Here is a 22557-nt window from a genome sequence, read left to right on the forward strand (position 1 = left end):
AAGGCAGAGACACCCACCTAATAAGGTATCTAAACTGAGATACTACTGGTGAAACGAAATGTTCAGTGGCTTGTTTGAAGGCTTGGGAATTTTCTGTGATAGATCCAGAACTGAGCAGAGACTTCCAGACTCCTTGTCTTGAGCTGAAATGCAAACCTGTCGTTTTCCTCCAGGAAAGGCCACCTTTCCACAGGTTTTAAGGTATGAGTAACACCACAGGATGCTCACAAACAGCACTGGATAGCTGCTGGTGTCATTGTTCAGAGAAGTGGAACAGTGGTCATGACCACTTACCAATAAAATATCAGGGCTGCATCTGTAAGAGTATTAATACTGGAGGCAGCTGCATAGATCCAATTCCAGTCAGAGTGTTTACATTCTGTCCCTCTAAGTTTAGTTTGAATATGATTTTTCCTCCAGGTTTGTATCTTCATTTGATGTTGTTGGTGCTCTTCATTCACTGCTGCCTTTCTCCACTGGGAAAGAAAACTGCTTCTGTCCTGTATTGTTATTACACATAAATCCTAAGTGGTTGTGACCATATTTAGTGGGTCCTTGAATGAGTAGATAGAAATCGATACCTAATGTGAGCCTGCTGCATTGCTGACATTCCCTTTGACCAACCACATATACAGTTTAATTTTTTCCCATTAGAACTTAATATGAAGAAGTTTCCCTACACCTTCTTCTTCCTCTTCACTACTTGAATCTAAAAGTGAACAAGCAATGGCCCAGCAGATAAAGCTATATATGTCCTTAATATCTTTTTTTTGGCAATCCAACAATCATAACATGCTTTATTTTTAAAGTAAAGCTGTAATAGGAAGTTTTAAACTTACTTATTAACCTGTGAATCAGGTACAAAGAACATGATGGAAACTGTTCAGCAAGGAAAATTAAATTAAAATAGCTTATGTGTCTTCAGAAGCATAAAAACCTACTGAAGGGTAAGAAAGAGATATCGGGTGCCTCTGCCACACTGGCCTCTCTGTCCATTTCCAATTCCCTGAGGGTTTTGTAACCCCTGCTAATGCATGTCAGGAATTTCCTTTTGTTTTTTACTGAACTGGCCCTATCACTATGATGGTGCCATCTGGCATCCAGACACTGTTTTCCCTCTCGCCCATCACTCTGCCACTCACCCCAGCACCACCCTCTCCCCCCCCCGCCTTTTTTTTTATGGCTAGCACCAGGGTTATTTATGGAAGTATGTTAAAAGCTGGATATGGTGTTAACATATAAAAGCATTTTTCAAGAGTTGAGAGACAGAAATCTCGTAAGAAACCCTCCACCACTCATAAACCCAATCTCATTATACATAGAAAACCCCATGCTTTTTAAATCATGACTGCTATTCTTTCTGGCTCTGGCTGTCACACTGTGCTGGTGTAATGAATTCTAGCAGAAGAGGTCAGACAGAAAGATACTGTGGCTCCTTCCTCAGATAACACTTCTAATGCCGGGTGAATGGTCACTTCAGGGAGGGACAGCAATAGGAGAACAACATGTACCTCAACACAGGACAGCAAGGCCTTCTCATCTTACACATTGGTCCTGACAAAGATTACAAGACTTTGTTACCGACATGGAATATTTCATAGTAGTTCTGTCAGCAGTTAATGTTTAACTGATCCCATTTAGGGGTGCAATAGGTCAGAGAACACAAACATAACTATTCCCTCTAGACTTGAAGTGGCTGAATTGGTTGTGATTAATTGTTTGAGCAGCAGAACCAATGAAGAAGTATTTAACATGGATTTACATTTGAAGGCTGAGTGCCCAAGTGGATTCTCTGCTCTCTTTTAAGGTCTGAACTCCCTTAAAAACCTTTCCTTCAACTGGGGAATTCTAGGGCGTCAGTTTTCTACTCAGTTGTTTAGTTCAGTGACACATGTGGAAAACACTTCCACTGAATTTCCTGAAGAATATCAACCAAGTTTGACAGAGGAGTAAAATTCTCTGTGATAATTTCATACCTCTGTCAGAATCAGTTAATAGTAATAAATTCAGACATTACTGAGGGGAGAGGAAGGCAACTGACAGATAGACATATACAGACAAAATTCAACTGTAAGGATTGCTTGCATTAGAAATTCCTGAAGATATAAATAATGGAAGGCACTATACACAGATGGAATAAAATTGCAGCATCTGGTGCTCTGGCAGCACATATCTGAATGATCACAAATTACAGGTGGAAGGATAGTATATGAGAAATACTTTATGAAGCTCTATGAATCATAGTGTGCAGTTTCATAACAAAAATCCTAATCAATAGAAATTTATAAAAATCAGAAGACAGCAATACAGAGATTCACAAATGTGAGAACTCAATTCATAGAAGAAGTATGCTGAAAATTTTCAGTTTTGGCTTTTAAACTTCTAGTCAAACATAAACTTTGAGAAGGACAATAGAATTGCTTATAGATGATTGTTTTCTCTGCCCAAAGAGTGTAAGGGAGAAAGGGTCACAGTGGTTGGGGAGGAATAGTCTATTGGCTACAAAGAACAGTCTGTTTGTAGAGGAGAATAGGGGCAGTCAGGGACTTGGTGGCATAAGGAAGCTTGGCAAGAGCCTCAGATGAAGTGGGGAAAAGAATGAATCCTTTCTGATGTCTGCCCAAGTGGAGTACTGAAATTGGTAATTACTGCACCAACACAGAGTGAATGGGAAAATCGTATAAGCATAGCTTGTCTGAAGAAACTTCCATTGCTGCAACTTAAAAACACTTATGAACACAATGCTGTCTCTTCAGCACCTGGCTTACAATGCCACTGGAGGCCTTCTGCTTTTCCTTCTGCCCCACAGCTGCTCACATTTTAGTCCACAGTCAGCAAAATAGCTGACCACATCACACACAGTCTTACACCAGCTCGATCCAACATTAAGAAACTCTCAACTGTTCCAAGCCTCAAATTACCACGTTATCTACACTCCAGACTGATCATCCATCAGCCAAAATACGTGGGTGGTAGCCTGACATCTGTCAGGGTGGTGGGCCATGGAGTATTACACTGTGTCTCTGCACAGCTGCAGAAGCACAGGCCAAAAGGTGCGTTATCAGGGAATACACCTTGGTCTTGGTGTGTTTGAAATCCCTACAGAGCTGAATGAAATGATGCTATAAAACTGGCCCCAAAATTGATTGTTCCTTGTATCTTGGAGAGTTCTGAATATTTTGTCTCTTTTTTTATATTGTTACATACAGTTTTTCAATCTAATAACCAGGACCTAAACGGAATAACTGTGTAAAGCCTGACACTAATGAAAAACAGTATTAATAGTGAGGCACTGACACCAATTTTAGGTGGAAGTTCACTGCTCAAGATTCCTGAAACAGATTAGCTACTCTGGAATGACATGCAGATGGATGTTACAGTTTACAAATGGGTATTGCATGGATGTTTCTTCCAGCACAAATTTTCTAAGTTTTTGTTTGGTTTTCCTGTCTCATGTCTTATCACCAAAAATCATTCCAAACTAAACACAAGGCATCTCCAAGCTTTGGGAAAGTTTGTGTGAAGACCCTGACTTCATGCCCTTTATTCTTCCTGTTAGTCAAAACTAATAAAAATCTGTACTTAAACTTATCTTAAGTAGATTTCTCATCAGACTAAAACAAAGATTAGAAATGCTCCTAGAGGTGTGCCCTGCAGAGAGAAAACAAGTGTACAAAATGTCACGCCATGGCAGACTGAACCTAATCTGGACTGTGCCACACTGTATGGGAATGATAGCATCCCCCTGGCATCACTGAAGCCTTGCAGTAGATGCAGTAGTCTTTGCAGAAAAGGGCCTTAGATGCAGCAGTGCAATGACATAAAGTATGGATGTGTCGTAACTGCACTTGAAAAAAATTTGAAGTTCTTAAACCCCTTTCCCTTTAGATCTCTCACGGACTGTTTTAGTATCACGAATAATATACCCATAAGGTTTTCCAAAATATTTTATTAAAATACACATCATGATAAACAACAGGTTATGCCTATTCTCTGCAAATCCCTTCTTCTTAATGTTTAAAGCTACATATACCCATATATGTATACATACACACACACACATATATAACTATACTCCTTTTCTACAGTGCAAACAACCTTGTTCACAAAACTGATCAAAAAATTTCTTAGTGTAACAAATTATTCTGAATAACAGCATATCAGTATTGTTCCTATTTTATGTGTGTTCCCAAGATTTATTTGATAAATGAACACTTAGCTAACTAATTTAGTATAGGCATGAGAAAAATCACAAGAAAATGAACTGTACTTTGCAAATGAAAAATCAGTACACTTACAAATATCAAATTTTCTAGGCTTTGACTCTGAATTAATCAACCTATAACGTCTATGGAACTCTGGAAGCAGTTAAGGATCTCACTATGCTATATGTGATAGCTGCTACTAATATATATAAGCACATATGAATGTGTACATCTGTCTATGTACATGTGTGTATAAATGCTTCTGTATACATATATTTGCCTATATGTTTATATGTATACATATGGCAGATGGATAATTTTTTTTTTATTTTGAAGGACTTAATACATATGTCTCCAGCTCTCTTGCAATGCTCCAGTTTCAAATGACTTCAATTCAGATTAATCATACCAAAACTGCAATTATATTGCATAACAATGGTTTTTAGTCTAATACATAGTTGCAGTTGCAATAAAAAATGCCACATGTTTAGACACAAGGAACTGGATATTGATGGAAGCTATGTACAGAGGTTGCAATTATAGCATGCATTTATCACAGGCTTAGACAAAAACATCTAAAACATAATCATAAGAGTATTTTTAATTTCTTAGCCTCATTGCTCCATGTTTATGTGGTATGTATCACAGGATTCTAGTTTATTTTCTGCTAAAATTAATTCTTTTATTTTTGCTGTTATTATGCTTTTCCTTGGGGAAAAAGGCAAGAGGGAATCATCACTAGCTGCCTTGTTTTACCTCTCACTTCGCAGGGGTATTGAGAAAATAAAAAAAGCTGCTCAGCTGTAAAGATATAGTGGTAATAGAGAATATATAAATGCATAGCTACATGGACTTTCATTATACTATTCTTGCAATGACCTTATATAGTGTGTATATTCACTTAAATTAAACCTCCATTTACCCTCTGGAAATGTCTCTTCACACCCAAGTATGACACAGCCTTTAAGTCCATTGATTTCCACAAGGTTGAGTACATCTTTTACACTCTTACGGAAGCCAAATACGTTCAAGAGACTGTGCTAGTTCTGCGCAAGTCCCAGGTTACTGTAAGGAAACACCACAGAATCACAGAGGGCTTTGGATTGGAAAGGACCTTAGAGATCCTCTAGTTCCCACTCCCTGTGCCGTGGGCATGGACACCTTCCACTAGACCAAATTTCTCAGAGTCCCATCCAACCTTGCCTTGAACACCTCCAGGGAGGGAGTAACCACAGCTTCTCAGAATCACATAATGAGAACCTTTTGTAAGAAAATTTTTGAGACTTACGATGGTTCTTCAGATACGGCTGTTCCTTCCTCCAGCTCTTGAGCCTGCTTGTACCATGGCAACTTTGCTTCCACTGGAAGTTTCTCTATGGAGCAAGCACAAGCACATGAAAATAGGAAGCATGTGATAACGCTGCTATGTGTGCTACCCTCCCTGTGCTCACCAAGCATGCATGTGCCTTCACACACATGGAGGCTGAGCACCAAGAAGAAAAAGAGAAATGAGAACAGAGGGGAGAGAAACAAACTGTTTTGTCACCTGGACTGTAGCGCTTACAAGGTTGTATGGCCAGATATTTCACTGTTGCAGGTAGAAGGGCTATGGTGTCCTAAAGCCAGACAGGCAAACTAAAATAATCACCTTTCAGACTATACAACGGGACTGTAAAAGTAGGCACTTTGGAAGGTATTTTTTTGGAAGGAAACTTGCAAGTGTAACAGCCCTCCATTACACTGTAAAGGCAAAATGTGTAACACACCCGTATTTACTTTTAAATCTTAGAATTTCAGAAGACATGCTGAGCTTGGTTTTGGTAGATTACAAAAATAAAGAAAATCCTGCTTTGATGAGTGATACAACAGGAAAACTATAATTAAATGGCCCAGCTATGCTTTTCAACTCTGTTTATCAGTTCATCAGCTATGTGGATTTAAAAAAATGAGCTTGATACTTTTTCTGTCATTTCTGATGGAAAACAGTGGAGCTGCTTTTCTTCCCCTCCAGGATGTGCACACAGTGTAATGAGCTACTCTGCTCTGGGGAGTGCAGGGCTTTGCAAGCCAAACCCCACTTTCAAAGTAGAGTAGTTGAGCTGAAGGTAGCAGAGCTGTTTTAGCTTTACAGGGATATAAAGCAAGAGCAAATTTGGCACTAAAATTTGAGAAGGAGCTCTGCATTTCAACAGAACGTTCTGGGCTAAGATCAGGGGAAAAAACCACAAAGGGCAGGGAGACTCAGACCACTGAGGAGAACCAGGGTCAAACCTATTTGCCACTCACAAATCACCTAAGCCTTTTGGGTTTATGGATGGATGGACTTGTACTCGCCAACAGGAGCAGGTTAATGCCATTCAGAATAGTCAGGAACTTTCTGTGACTCTGTTGTGAAAGTGACTCTGTTGTGCAGAACAATGCACAATGCATTTCACATATGCACATGAAATTTGCCATCTCTTAGTTGTATCACAGAGGAATGACGACTTACAATTTGACTGCACAGCTACTGGAACTTTAGTCATGCAAATTTGCTTGGAGCAAGGAGCTGAGGAAAAGAGGGACAGTAACAGAATTACTATGCCTCTATCTTAGAAACAGCTTGCCAAGCTGTTAATCTGACATATTAGTGCCATTTAAGGATGAATGTTTGCCATCACAGCCCTTAGTTTAGTCTATATTTTACTAATAATCCAAAATATGTAGGAAATATTTCTATTTATATGTTCTACAGTTTGTTTTATGGGTTGGAAAGTCACATCTTACTTCTGTGCTTTTTTTGGTTAGGTGCAAGTGCTTATAAAAAAGCAAAGTTCTTGTGTAACATAGCCTGTTTTGTGGCTTTTTAGATAACTTTCCTTTTTTTACAGGTGGAGTTAATTATCATCTACACCGTAAAATTTTTTAGAGGATTAGAAATGCTGATGTTGTAACGTATGCTTTGACAGAAAAATGAACAAAAAGCACTTCTAAGCTAAGGAGAAACTTTTACCTTTGGAGATTAAAGTAAAATCTTTTTTTCATAAAACACTTCCAGTAAAAACAGTTATATCTTGTATTATACAGGAAGTTGTATTAGATGAATATACCTTCTCTATTAAAACTGAAAATCATTACTTAATCTAGTGATATCCTATTTTTTTCCCACTATTGGTGCAACATAAAGTGACTTAGGGCTTGAATAAACTAAAATGAAATAAATTACACGAGCAATTTGCCTTCTATTTTTTGCAGACTGTGTTAAGAGAAGAGAGACTTCCACATTTTTTGCCTTGCTGCTTCTGTCAGCTAGGAAGACTGTTTTCTGATTTGTGCTAATCCAGCTGCAGAAAAAAAACCAGCCTGGGAATAAAACATTCAGTAGATGAGCAGTACTTCATTACCCCTACTGCTCTAAATTTCTAACTCTAATTCTGTGAAATAAAACGGACAAGTTTCTAATCTATAAATAGAATAATTTGGTTTGGATGACACTTCTGGATACCACCTAGTTCAACAGTCTTCTGAAAGCACTGTTCAGCCTTCAGTTACATGGATATTCAAGTATTACCTCTTGCGTTATGAAGGAAGAACTGTGAGAGTGTTGCAAAACAAAGTTGAAGAGGAAAACTAAACCCAAGTAAGCCACACTTTGCATACCACTTTTCATTCCATGTGAAAAAATGGAAGAAGGAAGTTAACTCCCTACAATCAGAAATTAATCATGTATGTGCTGCAAAAGGCAGCATAAGATTTTATCCAGAGTAAAGATTCCATGTTCTTGCAAGGGTGGGCTTCCAGCAAAGAGTAATTTACTTTGTTCCCTGACAAGTTCCATTGGAAGGCACTTCATGACAGATAGAGGTAAGCAAAGCTTTCCTAGCTGGTCTTGCATCCTTCTAAACAGAAGTCAGTTGCGGGTGGTTTGCAACACAAGATTTGTGTCTTGCTGCATTCTGCTTACACCATATGATGCAGGCAGACTGGATCTTGCATTACCTGTACTCTGGACACCATAAACCTACAGTGCCCCATAAAAACAGCTGACTGAATGAGCACAAACCCACTGAATAGCTGTATGAGGCTCAGAGTCATGCTAACATGGTCATAGGGCAGTTTTTTGCCTTTTTTTTTACATCTTGGAAGGTGGACAGAGTAAGCTCATAGTGGCCAGGAAAATACAGTGCAAACATGCTCATTACTTCCCAGAGACCCTGAGCTTCACCCCTCTGGTGCCTGGCAGATACAGTGAATTCTCATGGGCATGATAAACTGGAATCTTGAAACTTGGCAAGTGTGCCTATCTTCAGCCTCTAAGTACAGAAATTAAAGTTAATATTTCACTGTTTCATCTTGGAGCAGCACAAGATCCTGGGTCAGTCTTATTTCACAGGGCTTAATAAAAAGTGCTGTTAATAAGTTTCAAGATAAAAATTCTTTTTTTTAAAGGAATTGTCTTCTGCTAATGGTAGAGTGCAAGTATACAGTTTAGAAAAGTCAAGTCCACCTGAACTGCAGTAGCCCAGAGCTTCCCAAAAATTAGTCAGCATATGGGCACAGAGGTGGTAACAGTAGAGCTGTACACATGCATGGTCCCCTGCATGCCCATATACCTGTGCCAATGGCCGAATACATGTGTCTGCTGCATCTGCTCACTGCCTGTTAATCCAACCCAGTCTTCAGGTCTCTTTCTAACACTCCCATCCCATAAGAACTTCCAAACAAACGCAGAAATATGTTCTCCTTCTTTCAACAAACCATGGTGGCTTTACCCCAGCATTACTCTCTGTTTGAGGTTCAAGCAAGAAAAATATTACTATACAAATTGTGAATACTCCTTGCTATAAGATGCTTTTGTCCGACAAATTTTGCAGCTTAGATAGTAAGGAGAAGCTCATGATGAGATATGCTCTCTTCTGACCTATTTCATGCCTAAAGTTATGAACAGGCACTTCTGTGATTACAGTTACATTTATTTACCAAAGGCATTGTTTAGATATTTAATTTTAATTTATTTTAAAACACAGGGCAAATTTAGCTCGGATGCAAACAGTGAAACTACAGTCAAATTTCTGTTTATATTGCTTAGTCTGTTGGACCACAAACTAACTATGAAAAGCCCAAAGCTTGTAAGAAAAAAGAGGTCAGCACTCACTCCAAGCTGATAGCAGGCAGACAGGAACAGACAGGAACAGATGCAAAATCGTAACTTGATGCAGCTGGAAACAGTGATGCCAGCAACAAAACAAAATGGTTGAATATGGAAGAGCTCTGAAAAATAATTTATGAGAACCATTCTGCCTCATTACCTTTGGGTTTGTAGCAAGGAGTGGGTACAACACATTCTTCTTTTATGTGTGGCTTTGTTTTAGGACTACAGCCTCCTGTATGCATGCCCCTGTGGTCAATGCAAAGGACCACACGGTATGTGAGTCCTTGTCCACAGGTCACAGTGCACTGGATTAAAAAAAAAAAGAAGAAAAAGAAAATGAAAAGGAGAAAAAAAAATTCACACATAGGAATGATAACTATAAGGGGAACATGCAACAGAAGTATGTGTACATTAGAGAGCCAAACATGATGCAGAAATGCCCAACCTTGAACATAAAGTATTCATAATAATGGGTTATTATGGATAAGGTATAAAACTGACAGAAATTTTTGCCTTTCTGCTCTGAACATTTACTTGATTGGGACATTTGGCCACTGGACTTCCCTTGCAGTGTCACTCTTGCAATGTTGCCTTCTTGGGTTGTAGCCATCTGTCCCATATTGAATATTCTCAGTAACACCCTGTCAGTTTCATTTGGAGCCACTCTGCTTTGCTTGGAAAAAGTACTGGGGTTACACTCAGCTATTTTGGAAAAAAGCACCAAACAGAATGGGAAACTATTGGGCTTTCTTCCCTCAGACACTTTCTTAAGTAGGTTTTTTTTTTTAATTTTTAAAATTTATTTTTGCTATAGTTCATCAACTTTTCCCCCCTGTATAGAATGTTTCAAAATTGGTTGCACAGGAGAGGATCAAAACTACCAATCAGCTGGAAGCACTATGAATATTACCAATATTACTTTGCTCTTGGATTGCAGCTTTCATCTGGAAATCAGCGAACACTTTGCCGTGAGTCAACATCTCATCTATAGGTAAGCTAGCCTAGCTTCTAAAGCACAATTGTTGAGAAGCTGGGGTGGTGAGAAACTATATTCAAGGTAAGTCTTTATGTACAAAGTCAAAATACTTTACTACTTTTGTCGAAGGACATTTCCAGGACATTGACTTTCATACAGAAGGAAAGGCAAGTCAGGAACAGACAACTACAAGTATCAGAGAGCACAGTCATATACAGATTTATGTGCTTCTTGAAATTTCTCAGCAGTTTTGCATTATGGCTGAAATATTGTAATACAGAAATACCATTACGTGCTCACTGGTTTTGTTTTGGGCATTTCATTTATATTCCCAGTCTATTATTAATAGAAGGGCACCAATTAATGTTACAGAGCTGATTTATTTTTCCATCATTCTCCTTGCTCATGTTCATCTTATTAATATATTTTTCCTGAGTGTTTACTTTGCAGTTAGACAAATAGCATAAATTTAAAACAGAGGTGTTGGCAATGAGGAGAGAAAGCAGTAAACATTCCTACTTCCATAAACTCACTACACTATAATTTAAGATATTTTCCCTATGTGGTAAATGCAAAACCAACAAAACTAAGCTGATTACCGGAGACCATTCTTGAGCAAGCCACTTTGGACAGTCAAATATATTGCAGGGCTGGACAACAGGCATCTTTGGCGTATACATGCATTTCCACTCTTCCACAGGGCTGATGTGCCCCTGAATGTCTTCTTCCACACAGGAGACGCTGCGGCTTTGAATGCCCCCTCCGCAGGATGAAGAACAGGCAGTCCAGGGTGTACTTTCCCATCTGGGAAACAGAGGCATCAGGAAACATTACCCTTGCTGTTCCCACCCCCACCTATACCCCCATAATGCTTAAACTGCTATCTGCAAGATTGGTTGATTGGTTGGGTGTTTGTTGGTTTTTTTTTTTTTTCCCCCCTACCTGATTAACATCAGTAAAAATTAATCATGTACCTATTTTCGTTAAGTATCCATAGCAGCAAACCATGCTCATGGCTGGTGTCTTTTACATCACAGTTAATAATATGAAATCTCTCTCCCACTAATCCAACTACTACTACCACAGAAAATCTAAATACTTTTAACTTAATTGTTTTTTTTTCTTTTTTAATTGATGGGATTAACATATTTTCATAATTTTGTAATATTCTGAAGAATCTTTGTCACAAATCACAGGAAACTCAAAGTGCTCTGGGAAGCAAGCAAGTCAGCAGAGAAAAAAGAAAGAAAGATGAGAAGAGATTACCAAAAAGAAAATGTGACTATACTAGTAAGATACATGTCCTCTGACGGGTAAGCCAGATGGACCTTGTTTCCTTACAATTAAGGCAGTGAAAGAAGATGAGAAACCATCTTGTCTCTGCAAGTGCCATTTGAGAATGTAATGAAAAATGAATGTTCTGAAAAGCTATGCATGCTTATGAGAATAATCATTCTTTTTAGTGATGCATATGCTATAAGATATGTATTCCTTTATATGTATACATGTCTGTCCATACAAAATAGCCTGGTATTGCCTCTCTTATATTCAAGCCCTTGTCACAGATTGGATGTGGGACCATTTTCATGATCCAGTGTGGCTATTCCTGTATATTCCAGGGCATGACTGAGGTACAGAAGTATGTTTTCTGCCTACCTGGAAACATTTCATGAAATAACTTTTTACCCCACAAGGCAAATGTCCTTTTCGTAATGACTTTACAAATACTGTTTGAAGGAACGATTTTGGTCAGAAGATAACATTTTTTTATTTTAAAAAATAGTTTTTGTGGAAAACACCCCACCTGCTTCCTCCTTAAAACAAGAAGTAAAAAAAGTGAAGGGTGAGGACTTTCATTCTCTCACTTAAAACAAAGGAAATATTTTTGTTAAGGAACAATTAACAGGATCCCCAAGATTGTTGACCAGTATGACAAATGCTTATCTTTCTCTCTAATTTTCCATCATATCAACCCATATTCTTCTCATCTGCTCCAGGACACCTAGCAATACCCTCCTCTGGCTACTGTCTGATAAAAATAATAAAAACCATAAGTACCATAAAAATAAATGTGAAATGGCTTAAATTAATAGTTCTTTATGAGTAGTAAAGCCACTGATTAATTCTATGACTTACTACTAGGAGTGGTGAAACCATTTTTACACCATGCACAGCCATCATCGTGTGCTGATCATAAATCACATATTTCACAAAGATGTAATTTTAGGAATACTTCTACTTAAATATGTTCCCTGTGGCTCTGCTGAACAAGTTTCCCAACATACAGCTAAGGTTTCTCACTACCACAAACAAGAGGCCCCAAACTGAAAGTCATGAATGGCAAAATTTGCTGAAGCCTGCCTGAGCCATCTTTTCCGAGCCATAAAAACTGATGGCACCAGGGAGTTTCCTGGAGTCTTTGTGACAAGTTTCTAGGTGCCTTAGGCAACCGTAACAATTTCAAACAGCTTAAATCTAGCAGATAGTTTGGTTCTCATGTTATGGAAGAATGTAAGAGAGGAAAATTAAGTTTCCCTGTTGCACAGCTCTTAAAGCAGGTGTCACATCTCCTCTCAAGGTACGAAGGCTGCAACATTAGTTGAGGATTTGTGAAAAGAACTGATGGTGCATTAAAAGTTAAATGATACGTTTCCCTCTTGGTGATAAAATACAAGGCTGTAGAGTTGCAGTTGGGAAGTCTTGCAAAGATGCCTTCACAGATTTGCACTGTACTTCTGGAATGTTTATCACTCTCCTCTGTCCCTGTTATTAGGTGCCAGACTCAGGCAGGTAACGCAACCAAACCAGGCCCTCTTTGGTTTGGCTGTTCTTTTTTATTTTGGGGCAGAGGTGGTGTTTTTTGTTTGGCTTGGGTTTTTTTTTGTTTTCTAATCCTATTTAAAAAAAAGTTTGTTTTTTAATATTATTTTGTTGTTGCTTTTGGGGTTTTTTGTTTGTTTGCTTTTCCTAAACTACGCAAGCTCAGAGAAAAGGCATTTTTATCCCGCTGACTTGGCCCTGTCTCATGCCAGCCTCATGGTCTGTTCAGTTTCAGCTGCCTCTGGGGTTTGGAGAAGGCACATGTAGCTGTGTCTTCCCTGTCAGGGTGATGGAGAAAGGGTTGAACCCTGTTCGTGGTTCACAGGAGCACGTGTGGGAGTGGGGCAGAGAGAGAAGAGGGGGAGTAGCAGCAACACAGGAGAGACCTCCCCTCCCCTCCCCTCCCCTCCCCTCCCCTCCCCTTCCCCCTTCCCCCTTCCCCCTTCCCCCTTCCCCCTTCCCCATGCTTTCTGACAACCGGATACCTCAGGGTGTTTTGATTCTCTGCTTTGGATTTTCCTCAGGAGTAAAAAAGCCTCTGTCTAGCTGATGACTCTAAATGCTTTTCTGTTAAATACAGTCCCTCCACTATTAAGTACTGCTGAATCATCTTCTGATATAAAATTTCCTCTGTCCTTTCAATGTTAGTGCCCTTTGTAGACAATTGAAATAAAATCTGGTTTTTTTTAAAAGCTAGAGTGTTAAACCCTATATTTGTATTTTAGCTTCTATATTCCTCACTAACAGGTGTAACTTTTGAGGCTAGGAGGTATGTGTGTGGAGTTTTTTCTAAATAAAGAACAGAGAAAAGTGTTTTCCAGAAAAAAAGGAATTGGATGCAGAGGCATATGACAAATATTTGGTGATAATGACTATGTGCACATGAACATAAGCATTTATCTAGGAAGAGAAAAGCCTAGTCCTAAAGGCACAAATGTTAAAGGTTTTGAACATGAATGGCAGCCATAATCCTTGGCTGTTAAGTTGTTCTCCTTGTCTTACTCGGAGGTCAGTCCATGATTTGTGGAGTGTGAACACACTGCATTTGCACACTGATGCTGAAAGCTCTCTGCATCAGGCCTCAATATAGTTGGAGGGAGGTTGCTTGCTCACCTGGATGAGACTATCAAGTTGTATAGAGGGTTCTTTCTGTGATTTCATAGTCCATGACACAATAAATTAATGAAGAAGGAAACACAGCACAATACTTTTGCATGTCCAGGCAGTATTTCAAGACCCAGAGGTTATTATCCTTCACCTATCAAACATATTTATCACCAACAGTCTTATTCACTGCTTTAAGAATAATTACTCATCTTATTATTTCCATGAGACTCTTGGGTCTTACATTAAAGACATTTTAATTGCAAGATAATTAATAATAAGGATCAGGTCTTGATCCTATTCCTGACCCAATCTCCTATTTCTTAGAAAAGCCAATGAATTAATGCCCCCAAGGAAGGCATTAGCATGGGTTTGTAGGATCAGAATGTAACACTAATGTTGTCAAAATCCAAAATCTAACAAATTATAGGCATACAAGCAGCAGCATGATGGGGATGAGGGAGAGAAAGTCTTGTGATTCATAACAAAGCCACAGATTATAGTTCTGCTCAGAGAGGAGTAAAGGGCAATAAAAGGAAAGTTGTGAGAGAAAAGGGAAAGTGGCATTGAAGAATGGGAGAAAGAAATGGACCCCACACAATAAATCTGCATTTCTCCTTCAGACAGATTATAATTTCAGTTCTGCATTGACATAATTTATAACAGGTTAGCACTTGGACATCTCTACATTAATCTGAAAGAGTCCAGAGCAAGAGAAAATCAGCATCTGTTAAATTAGCTTGAGAGCAAAGCACAAGTATCGAGAAGAATAAAAGAATGAGAAAATGTATCAAGCCTAGCATCTGGTTGACTGTTTTACATACCGAGGAAGGGGATGGTAGAGGTCATAGGGCATGATCTGCTTGTATCCATCACTGTTAGGAACAATAATGCCAACCCTCTGAGTAGAAGGTACACATAATAAAATAAACACTAAATGATTACATTATACAACTTTTGTATGACAATATTGTATTATATTACACAACTTTTTGTATTACAGCATTATAAACCAGCAAAACAAGATATTTTACCTACGTAGTCATCCCATTTTAAAAATAATATGCTCCCATCCTACTGTTTCTGAGTAACTTAAAGAATAAATCACTGGTTGCTACTTTTTTCTTATCAACATATTATTGCTTGACAAATAACCAATCTATTGCTTCAAGTGACCCAAATATTATTTTAACTTATGGTGTTATTATCTAGCATCAAAAAGAATGTTTCTATATGTAATACTTTCTTGGGAGCTTGGAACAAAAGTTAATGAGGACAATAGGGAAGCTTCTATCTGCTTCAGAGAACTCTAAATAAAATCCTTTTATAACTATTATATGGTTGTTTCTGCCCATCAGATAAAACCTCTGCTTTTACAGGGGCCAGGATTAGAAATCTGAGTAATCACAGTGCAAGAATTTAAATCTGCAATTCTTGTCTCTTCACCTTAAGTGAGTCCAGACCTGCCTCTTTATTATGTTTTTTTTTTCTGGAAGAAAGGAGGAGTTTGAGAGAAGATTAACATGTCAGGTTGGGTTTTTTTTGTTTGTCATAACTGGTTGGCTTGTTTTGCTGTACTGTTATTGGTATGGTGTTGCAACGTGACATCTAAAAGTTATAGAAGGCAATAGCATAGATCAAAATTAGGAATTATCTGAAACATTATCATGCCAGTTATGTGTGAGATGGATGCCACTTGTCTTGTTGGCAACTACAGGGTCTCACTGAATGCCTAGTCTGAAATTTCATATTTTGTCTGCACTTTTTATAATTCTGACTCAGACTAAATTTAACCATGTTGTCTCTCATTTATCAGGTATATCTAATACCATCAAACAGATGATGTCAGAACACATCATTTATCACTTTCATCAAAGCCACTTGGGTATTTGGAGGGCGCAAGTGGACAGAAAATTTGAAGAGTGAATACCAATTGCCCTAAAATAAAAAGTGTGTCTTCATCCAATTATGGAGAGTTGAAACTGAATGTCAAGAATAAAGGTGGTTTTCGGGAACCTTTTACAGATGAGAGGCGCTAGGTATGCTGCTATGGATTTCTGCAAGGGGGAAGAAGCGAGGGAGGGGGAAAGGAGAAAGTATTCTCCATCCCCAACACAGTTCCCTGAAAAATGCTGTAAGCATTCAAAGGACTCTTGTCAGGCCAGGCCTAAAGGGGTCTGTTCTCCTTTCAGTCAACAGGGATTTTATGTGCATAACTTGTCCAAGATAGAAGAATGGATCCCATTGTGTTTCCACAGCAAGGAGTCAGCGCCAGGTCAGCGTGCTGGAATATTCCAGCTAAAGCGCAGGAAGCAGCTGGAGCCCTGGAAGTATGTGAGAGGGACTAGACAGCTCCCTCTAAGACCAGGAGCCACTGCAGTCATAGGAACTCTCTCCGTGAGTGCCCATATTTGCATCTTCGAAGAGCTGCCTGTCCCTACAAAAATCTAAAAACCTAGGAGAGGTAGTTCTGGCACTGGGACACTTTGGAAAATACAAATGGGTTGGTTAGGGTATGGTCAATGAACAAGTCCTTTTGGACTTAGCTTGATGGGTAGACATCTGGAGAATCTGGAGGAATTGCCTACTAGTATTCTAAGAAGGTGGAAGGAAATTTTTTGTGAGGGTTTTTTTGCTCATGCTTTTGGGAATTTGCTGTTTTCCTGACTCTTCTACCACTGCTGCTGAAGCTCCAGTCTGAAGCTGTTTGCACTTTCCAGCACATCAGCTTGCTGAGAAGTAGTTGGAAAAAAAGGTTAACATAGTGAGTTAAAAAATGAAATAATTACACTATAAAACCATCTACTGCCTAAGAAAGAAGCAGATTTCAAAACATTTCTCATTCATTGCAGTGAAAAATATTTTCTTTCTAATAAACCTGATCTCTATGTATAATGCAGATCTACATGCTTTAGAATGCATTATTCCCAAGACTGTTCAGATGGAAATAACTGTACCACATCTAAACACTCCTAGGAATATTAAGTAACATTTACAAAGCACTGGATTAATATTGTAATTGGAAAGGTTCGACCCTCAAAAAATTTTGCATACAAAAATTGCATTTCTGTAAACAGTATTGAGCTCCACAGAATTACTGACAATGTCTTTGTGCATACATGAGGGGCTGCCAAAGGTTCTCATTCTGTAACTGCAAGATAATAAATCACAGCCATAAAATCATAGTAAGGAAAAAGACCCCCACAATAATACACAATGGCTTAATTTATGACTTTAAAAAAATTGCCTTAAAGATAAAACAGAAGAGTGGATGGTCATCGTATCATTAAGGATATCTGCTCCTTTCCAGCTAGTCTTGTGCATGTTTTTTTGTACGTGTTCCATAAAAAAACCCCCTAAGACTAAGTTAACACTTAAAAAAAATCTTAGTGATTACTTTGGTGTATTCTTACTTTTTGATGGGACAAAGTGGTTTAAATTCCATGAATCTATCAGTCCACCATACTCCTATAAATATGATGGAGAGATCTACTTTATGGGCTTTATTTACTGTACATTACCCAGACAATGCAAAGGAAATGGTGTGCTAAAGGAGCAGAGGAAATCCTTCACTGAAATATGTGTGAGTAGCTAACACGACTCATTCACAAAGCATCAAGAGATTTGGCAGGAGAAGGAGCACAAAGCAAATTATTTTTCAGAGCTGTTCTGTCTCATATGTCTGCAATCTTCCATGCCTTTCAGACCAACAAGTCCTGTCATATATTCTGCACATTGGTTTTTTTAACTCCCGAGGGCTGGCAGTCTCAATCCAGTTGCTCTTCCAAGGCACATGTATGGCTGGAATGGGAGCTGCACGTCAGAGGTGAGAGTGCTGCAACCAGACCTGCCATCTCTGCAAACATTCAGCCTTCCCCTAGGACAACTGTCTGCAGCTGCATTCCTTGGAAGACATGTTTGGTGAACTCCTCCCTAGCTGCTCCTTCTCCCCCTTAAGCACAGATTTAGCACAGATGACAAGCTCAAATGCCTTTCTCCTCTACCTCCCTGATGACTCCCTCTTCCTGACAAGGCCAGCCCTACCCAGCTCTCTCTCCTGCGTGCTGACAAGTCTCAGGTTGGAGCCTGCTGAGCCAAGCAGGGACATGGGTGCTAGAACTGGGAGAGGAGCCAGCAGAGAGAAAATACATCTGCCTCCAAGGCGCCTCAGGGTGGTGTGATGCTGCATGGGGACAACCTGCAGCTCCTGTGCTGGTGTCCTGCACCCTGGTGTGCCGCTGCCCAGCCTCTGCAGGATGCTCAAAAGCTGCTGGCTCACAGTCTTCACTTTTGCTGAGGGCTCTGTTTTGCCGAGGGTATCCTACTCAAAACTGCAGGGCTGCCCACGCTCCCGGGTGGCTGCACCCATTACACCTCTGTCCTGATGAGGACTCACATCAAATATAAGAGAAAAGGAAGATTTAAGCCTTCACTGAAACCTGTCAGACCTGTGAATAAACGACCTGCATGGCAGGGACTGGGCCATCTAAGCAATGGAATATGTTTAAGATATTATTAGCAATGAAAAAATAATAATGAAATGTTAAAGTAGCTTGGGTTGGCTGCGCTGGATGACACTAAAGTGCTCACCATAAAAGAGAATACTTTAGCATCCAAGCCAGCATCTCTGTGAAAGCCACGATTATCACTGGACAGACAACAATCTTGTGCAAAAGACTAGCACTTTAACACTTTGAATCCTGACACTAAGGCAGTGTGTGTTACTGCACTTCAGTGCTCTCTGAAGATGCCACACTGTGACATTATCTCCTTGTGGTACAGGAACATTTTCTGTGTTGAGAAACAGCTATTGGGGCCCTCAAAGAGATGGTATCTGTTCATGCCTCCCATGTGTTATTCTGTGAATCTATTACTGTTTCCCTTTAGAGCTGGGGTAGATGACATCCACAGTAACACCACAGGTACAGACAACATTGGTTTCAAAGCCTACTTTTACAGGCAGTGAAACAGTAATTCTCAGGTATTCTACCAGTATGAGTTACCTTTCTGGTTTCTTGATGCTATCAATGTGAATCTTGAAAAACTACTATGTACTTTGTATTTATATATCCTTCTATATGGTCTTAGTACTTCACAGATTTGCAAAATCCAATGTCTTCTGATTAAACATTTTAAAATGGAATGTCAGTGGATACTTAAAAAACCAACTTATATATGAAAAAGCTGCTGAGAAAGCCACCCTTTTGAGCCAGATTCTGAAAAACCTCTTGCTTTAAACAGAATGTCTGTTTGGCACAACAATACTTACCTTTATAAAAAATGTCTTGCTTATGGTGCAGAGATTTCAAATTATAAGCAACATATGGTTTAATTAGCTTTGCCATAGACTGCTAAAAACTAATCTGTTCACAGTGCTTGAAATAGGTGTTGCCAGTTGAAAGCAGAAAAAGTAATTCCTTCCAGCAGCATGACTGAAATGCTTCTAAATATCTCCCTTTTTTATTCAGTTCAATATTTTATGGTGGTTTGGATGAGCAGCGATTGATACAAAGAAGGAATGAGCTGCTATTTTCCACTACTAGGTGTTAATACCTGAATATCCAGTGAAAATCTCTGTAAATGACCATTTACTTGCTGCAGTTTTGGTCTCTTCTAGGACTTAAATAGACTAATTTTCCTGTAACTTCACGTTGGGCAGACATATACCTGTATTTGATGCTCACAGCAGTACATGATATACTTTCCCACCTTACAGCTTGTTATCTGATGCCTCCTGGCAGCTCCTTTATGACTTTCTTTCTATGTTTCATTAATACTTATTGTCCCCTTACAGCTGAATTTGCTTTGCTATTTACTTCTTTTCAGTGCTTGACAAGTGCTTCCTGGCCCACCCTCCCTGCCTGTTCTGACAAAGTTATTTTCTATATTAATTTAAATTACTTTTATCCTGTCCAAAAATTCAAGGTTTCAACTACTTGTCTTGAGAAGAAATGTACCTCTTTAGGCATTAGAATTGTCTGCTGCTCATCTTTATCCTGCTCTTGAATTCAGGTGACCTTGCTTATGACTACAAGAACACTGCCATTGCTATCAGCTTCTTTTCCATCTACAACTCCACTTTCACATCACCAAGTATATTATAGACTTCTCACTAAGGATCACTCTGAATGGTCATAACATCCTGGTGTCTTTTGTATGCTTTCACTTGTACTTCAGTGCTCTTGTTAGATTAGCTGAAAATTTTAACAACTAAAAAGTACAACTTCATTAAAACTTAAATTTAATTTTATACTTCTTTTTGGTGATGCCTACTTCTGCCACCACCCATTATAGATATTTAAAAGAGAACGATAAAGAAAAACTTGGACAGGAAGAGGAGTTTGCAATTTTGTTGGAGAACTCCATAAATAGTGGATATCCAAGAGTTTTCAGGTCTCCGGGTGCTGAAAATCTTGCTTGAATGAGAGATTTTCCCACAAACTTTCCACAGGTATCAACATTATTTCTAGTGGCAGGCTTACAGATAAAACTCTATCCGAACTCCAGGAATTAAAGTGTTAAAAAGAACACTTTACGCTAGAGGCTTGCTAATATGAAAGTTTTTAGACAAGTGCTTCATGAATTTAGAATCTTTGCTTAGGTTGCCTTTAGAAATCTTTATACACCATTGAAATCTCCCAGTAGAAGCATGAATAGAGCTTTTGTGACTCAGAAACTCCCACATTAACATGTAGGAGCAATAGGCAAAAAATATGGGAGATTGGGAAAAATTCAGAATGACACAGCCGGGAATGCCACCTAAAAGCTGAAGATGAAATATAGAAGTAATACTGAGAGTATCCTGGGGAGTAAGTGAATGATGAGTGGGGAAATTGCACTTTTCATATTTGTAAAAATTGCTTTTTGGAGGGAAGCCTTTGAATTATGGAGGAGATGTATTTTCTGCTTACAGCACCTTAGAATTGTCCTAAATTAGCACACCCAGTTAAGTCAAATCTGAACAAACCTTTTCTCTAAGCTGGCAAAAATTCCATTCTTTTTTCACTAAAAGATTCAAGAAAGGAGGATATAGATGAAAGCTGAAAATCCCTTCCAGTCTGTGAAGTTTTGGGTAGTTAAAAGATTTTCACTTAATTAAATAGGTGAAATACTAATGTTGGATTTTGCCACATAGAAGGTAAGTGGACTAGATTGAACTGGCCGCTGCTTACATCAGTAGATATTACACATACAGACTTATTTGTGCCAGTCAATGCAGACTGCGGTAAAATCATAATGGACTGTAAATAAACAGATCCTTCCTTTTTTCTTTGTAAGGCATGAACTGGATCTGAAACAGGGTTGATGAGAGAGGCTGGATAGAGCATTGGTAAGTAGGGATGAAAAGACACTCAGTGTCATGGTGTATCACGCATTCTGTGAGACATGAATTAGTAGTCTGACTTGGATGAACAGTACAGGTGGCCACCTCTACTTAACCTGGAAAATGGGTATGTATACATTATATATGTTTGATAAATAACCATCCACAGACTTTTCCATCTTCGTGAGGCAAAGCTTTTTTGCTATTCAAGATGCCAGCAACACTGCTAATTATTGCCATAGTAAGCACAATAAAGTAAAACATTTCTATGCACTAAACTAAAGAGGCAACTTATTGCAGGCCCACACAATACTTGTGGTATTCATTCAAACTTTTCTTTCAGCCTGTCCTTTGCTGAAAATTTTAGTGTAAGCTCTCCTACAGCAACCCATTTCAGCTGCTTTATTCAGTGCAACTGTGGTCTTCAACAATTATTTTCTGCGGCATTCATTGACACACCATAGGAACAGTCAGCAACCACTAATCAGCTGTGCCTCACTGGGACTGGGTTTGCCAGGAAAAATTAACTTCTTTTATCCTGGTGGAGCAGAGCAGCTCCCACACAGAAAAGACACTGCAGAGCCAAGACACCCTCCTTGTCCGTGCTTCTGACCCCATGTTTCTGCTTCACCTACCCTATTCCTGACTGTAAGAAATCATCAGGAATCCAGAAGTTACCACAGATTTCCTCTGTTTTTTCCCTCTGGGTTGTTGATTCTTGACTTCTTTACAAAGGCACTTTTGAAAATAGTAATTTGAAATTTGGCATACTTTAAAGATGTTTCCAAAAAGCCAGTTCCTCTGGGATGGCATTGCTGTATTTCTAAATGACTCTCCCTCCCCTCAGGGTCTTTATATCGACAACTTTGCCTTGTTATGTCTTATATAAACCAAAAATTGCTTCCTGACATCTGCCCAGCTGTTATTTTTTTTCTCTTTCCTCCCATGTACCATGCAGTCATCTGTCTCACCATTTGAGAACATATAATTTAAAATC

At 38.9% G+C, this 22557-nt stretch overlaps 1 protein-coding gene across 3 annotated transcripts in view; it reads right to left on the reverse strand.

The window, feature by feature from the left end:
• The window catches only part of ADAMTSL1 (ADAMTS like 1), a 415229-nt gene that overhangs the window by 79730 nt on the left and 312942 nt on the right, over positions 1 to 22557 (reverse strand). For 2 of the 3 annotated variants that reach the window (XM_042013121.1, XM_042013123.1), the window contains 4 exons: positions 15061 to 15111; positions 10912 to 11116; positions 9494 to 9641; positions 5494 to 5578 (listed from right to left, as the gene is read on the reverse strand). In XM_042013121.1, coding sequence (XP_041869055.1) covers positions 5494 to 5578; positions 9494 to 9641; positions 10912 to 11116; positions 15061 to 15111 — 489 coding nt within the window. The remainder of the gene's footprint in view (positions 1 to 5493; positions 5579 to 9493; positions 9642 to 10911; positions 11117 to 15060; positions 15112 to 22557) is intronic. The other variant, XM_042013122.1, reaches the window with a different exon arrangement.

Source organism: Corvus kubaryi, unplaced genomic scaffold (assembly GCF_017639235.1).
Source record: "Corvus kubaryi isolate FWS band 111438036 unplaced genomic scaffold, C.kubaryi_AGA036_p1.0 split1-37296, whole genome shotgun sequence".
Taxonomy (NCBI): domain Eukaryota; kingdom Metazoa; phylum Chordata; class Aves; order Passeriformes; family Corvidae; genus Corvus; species Corvus kubaryi.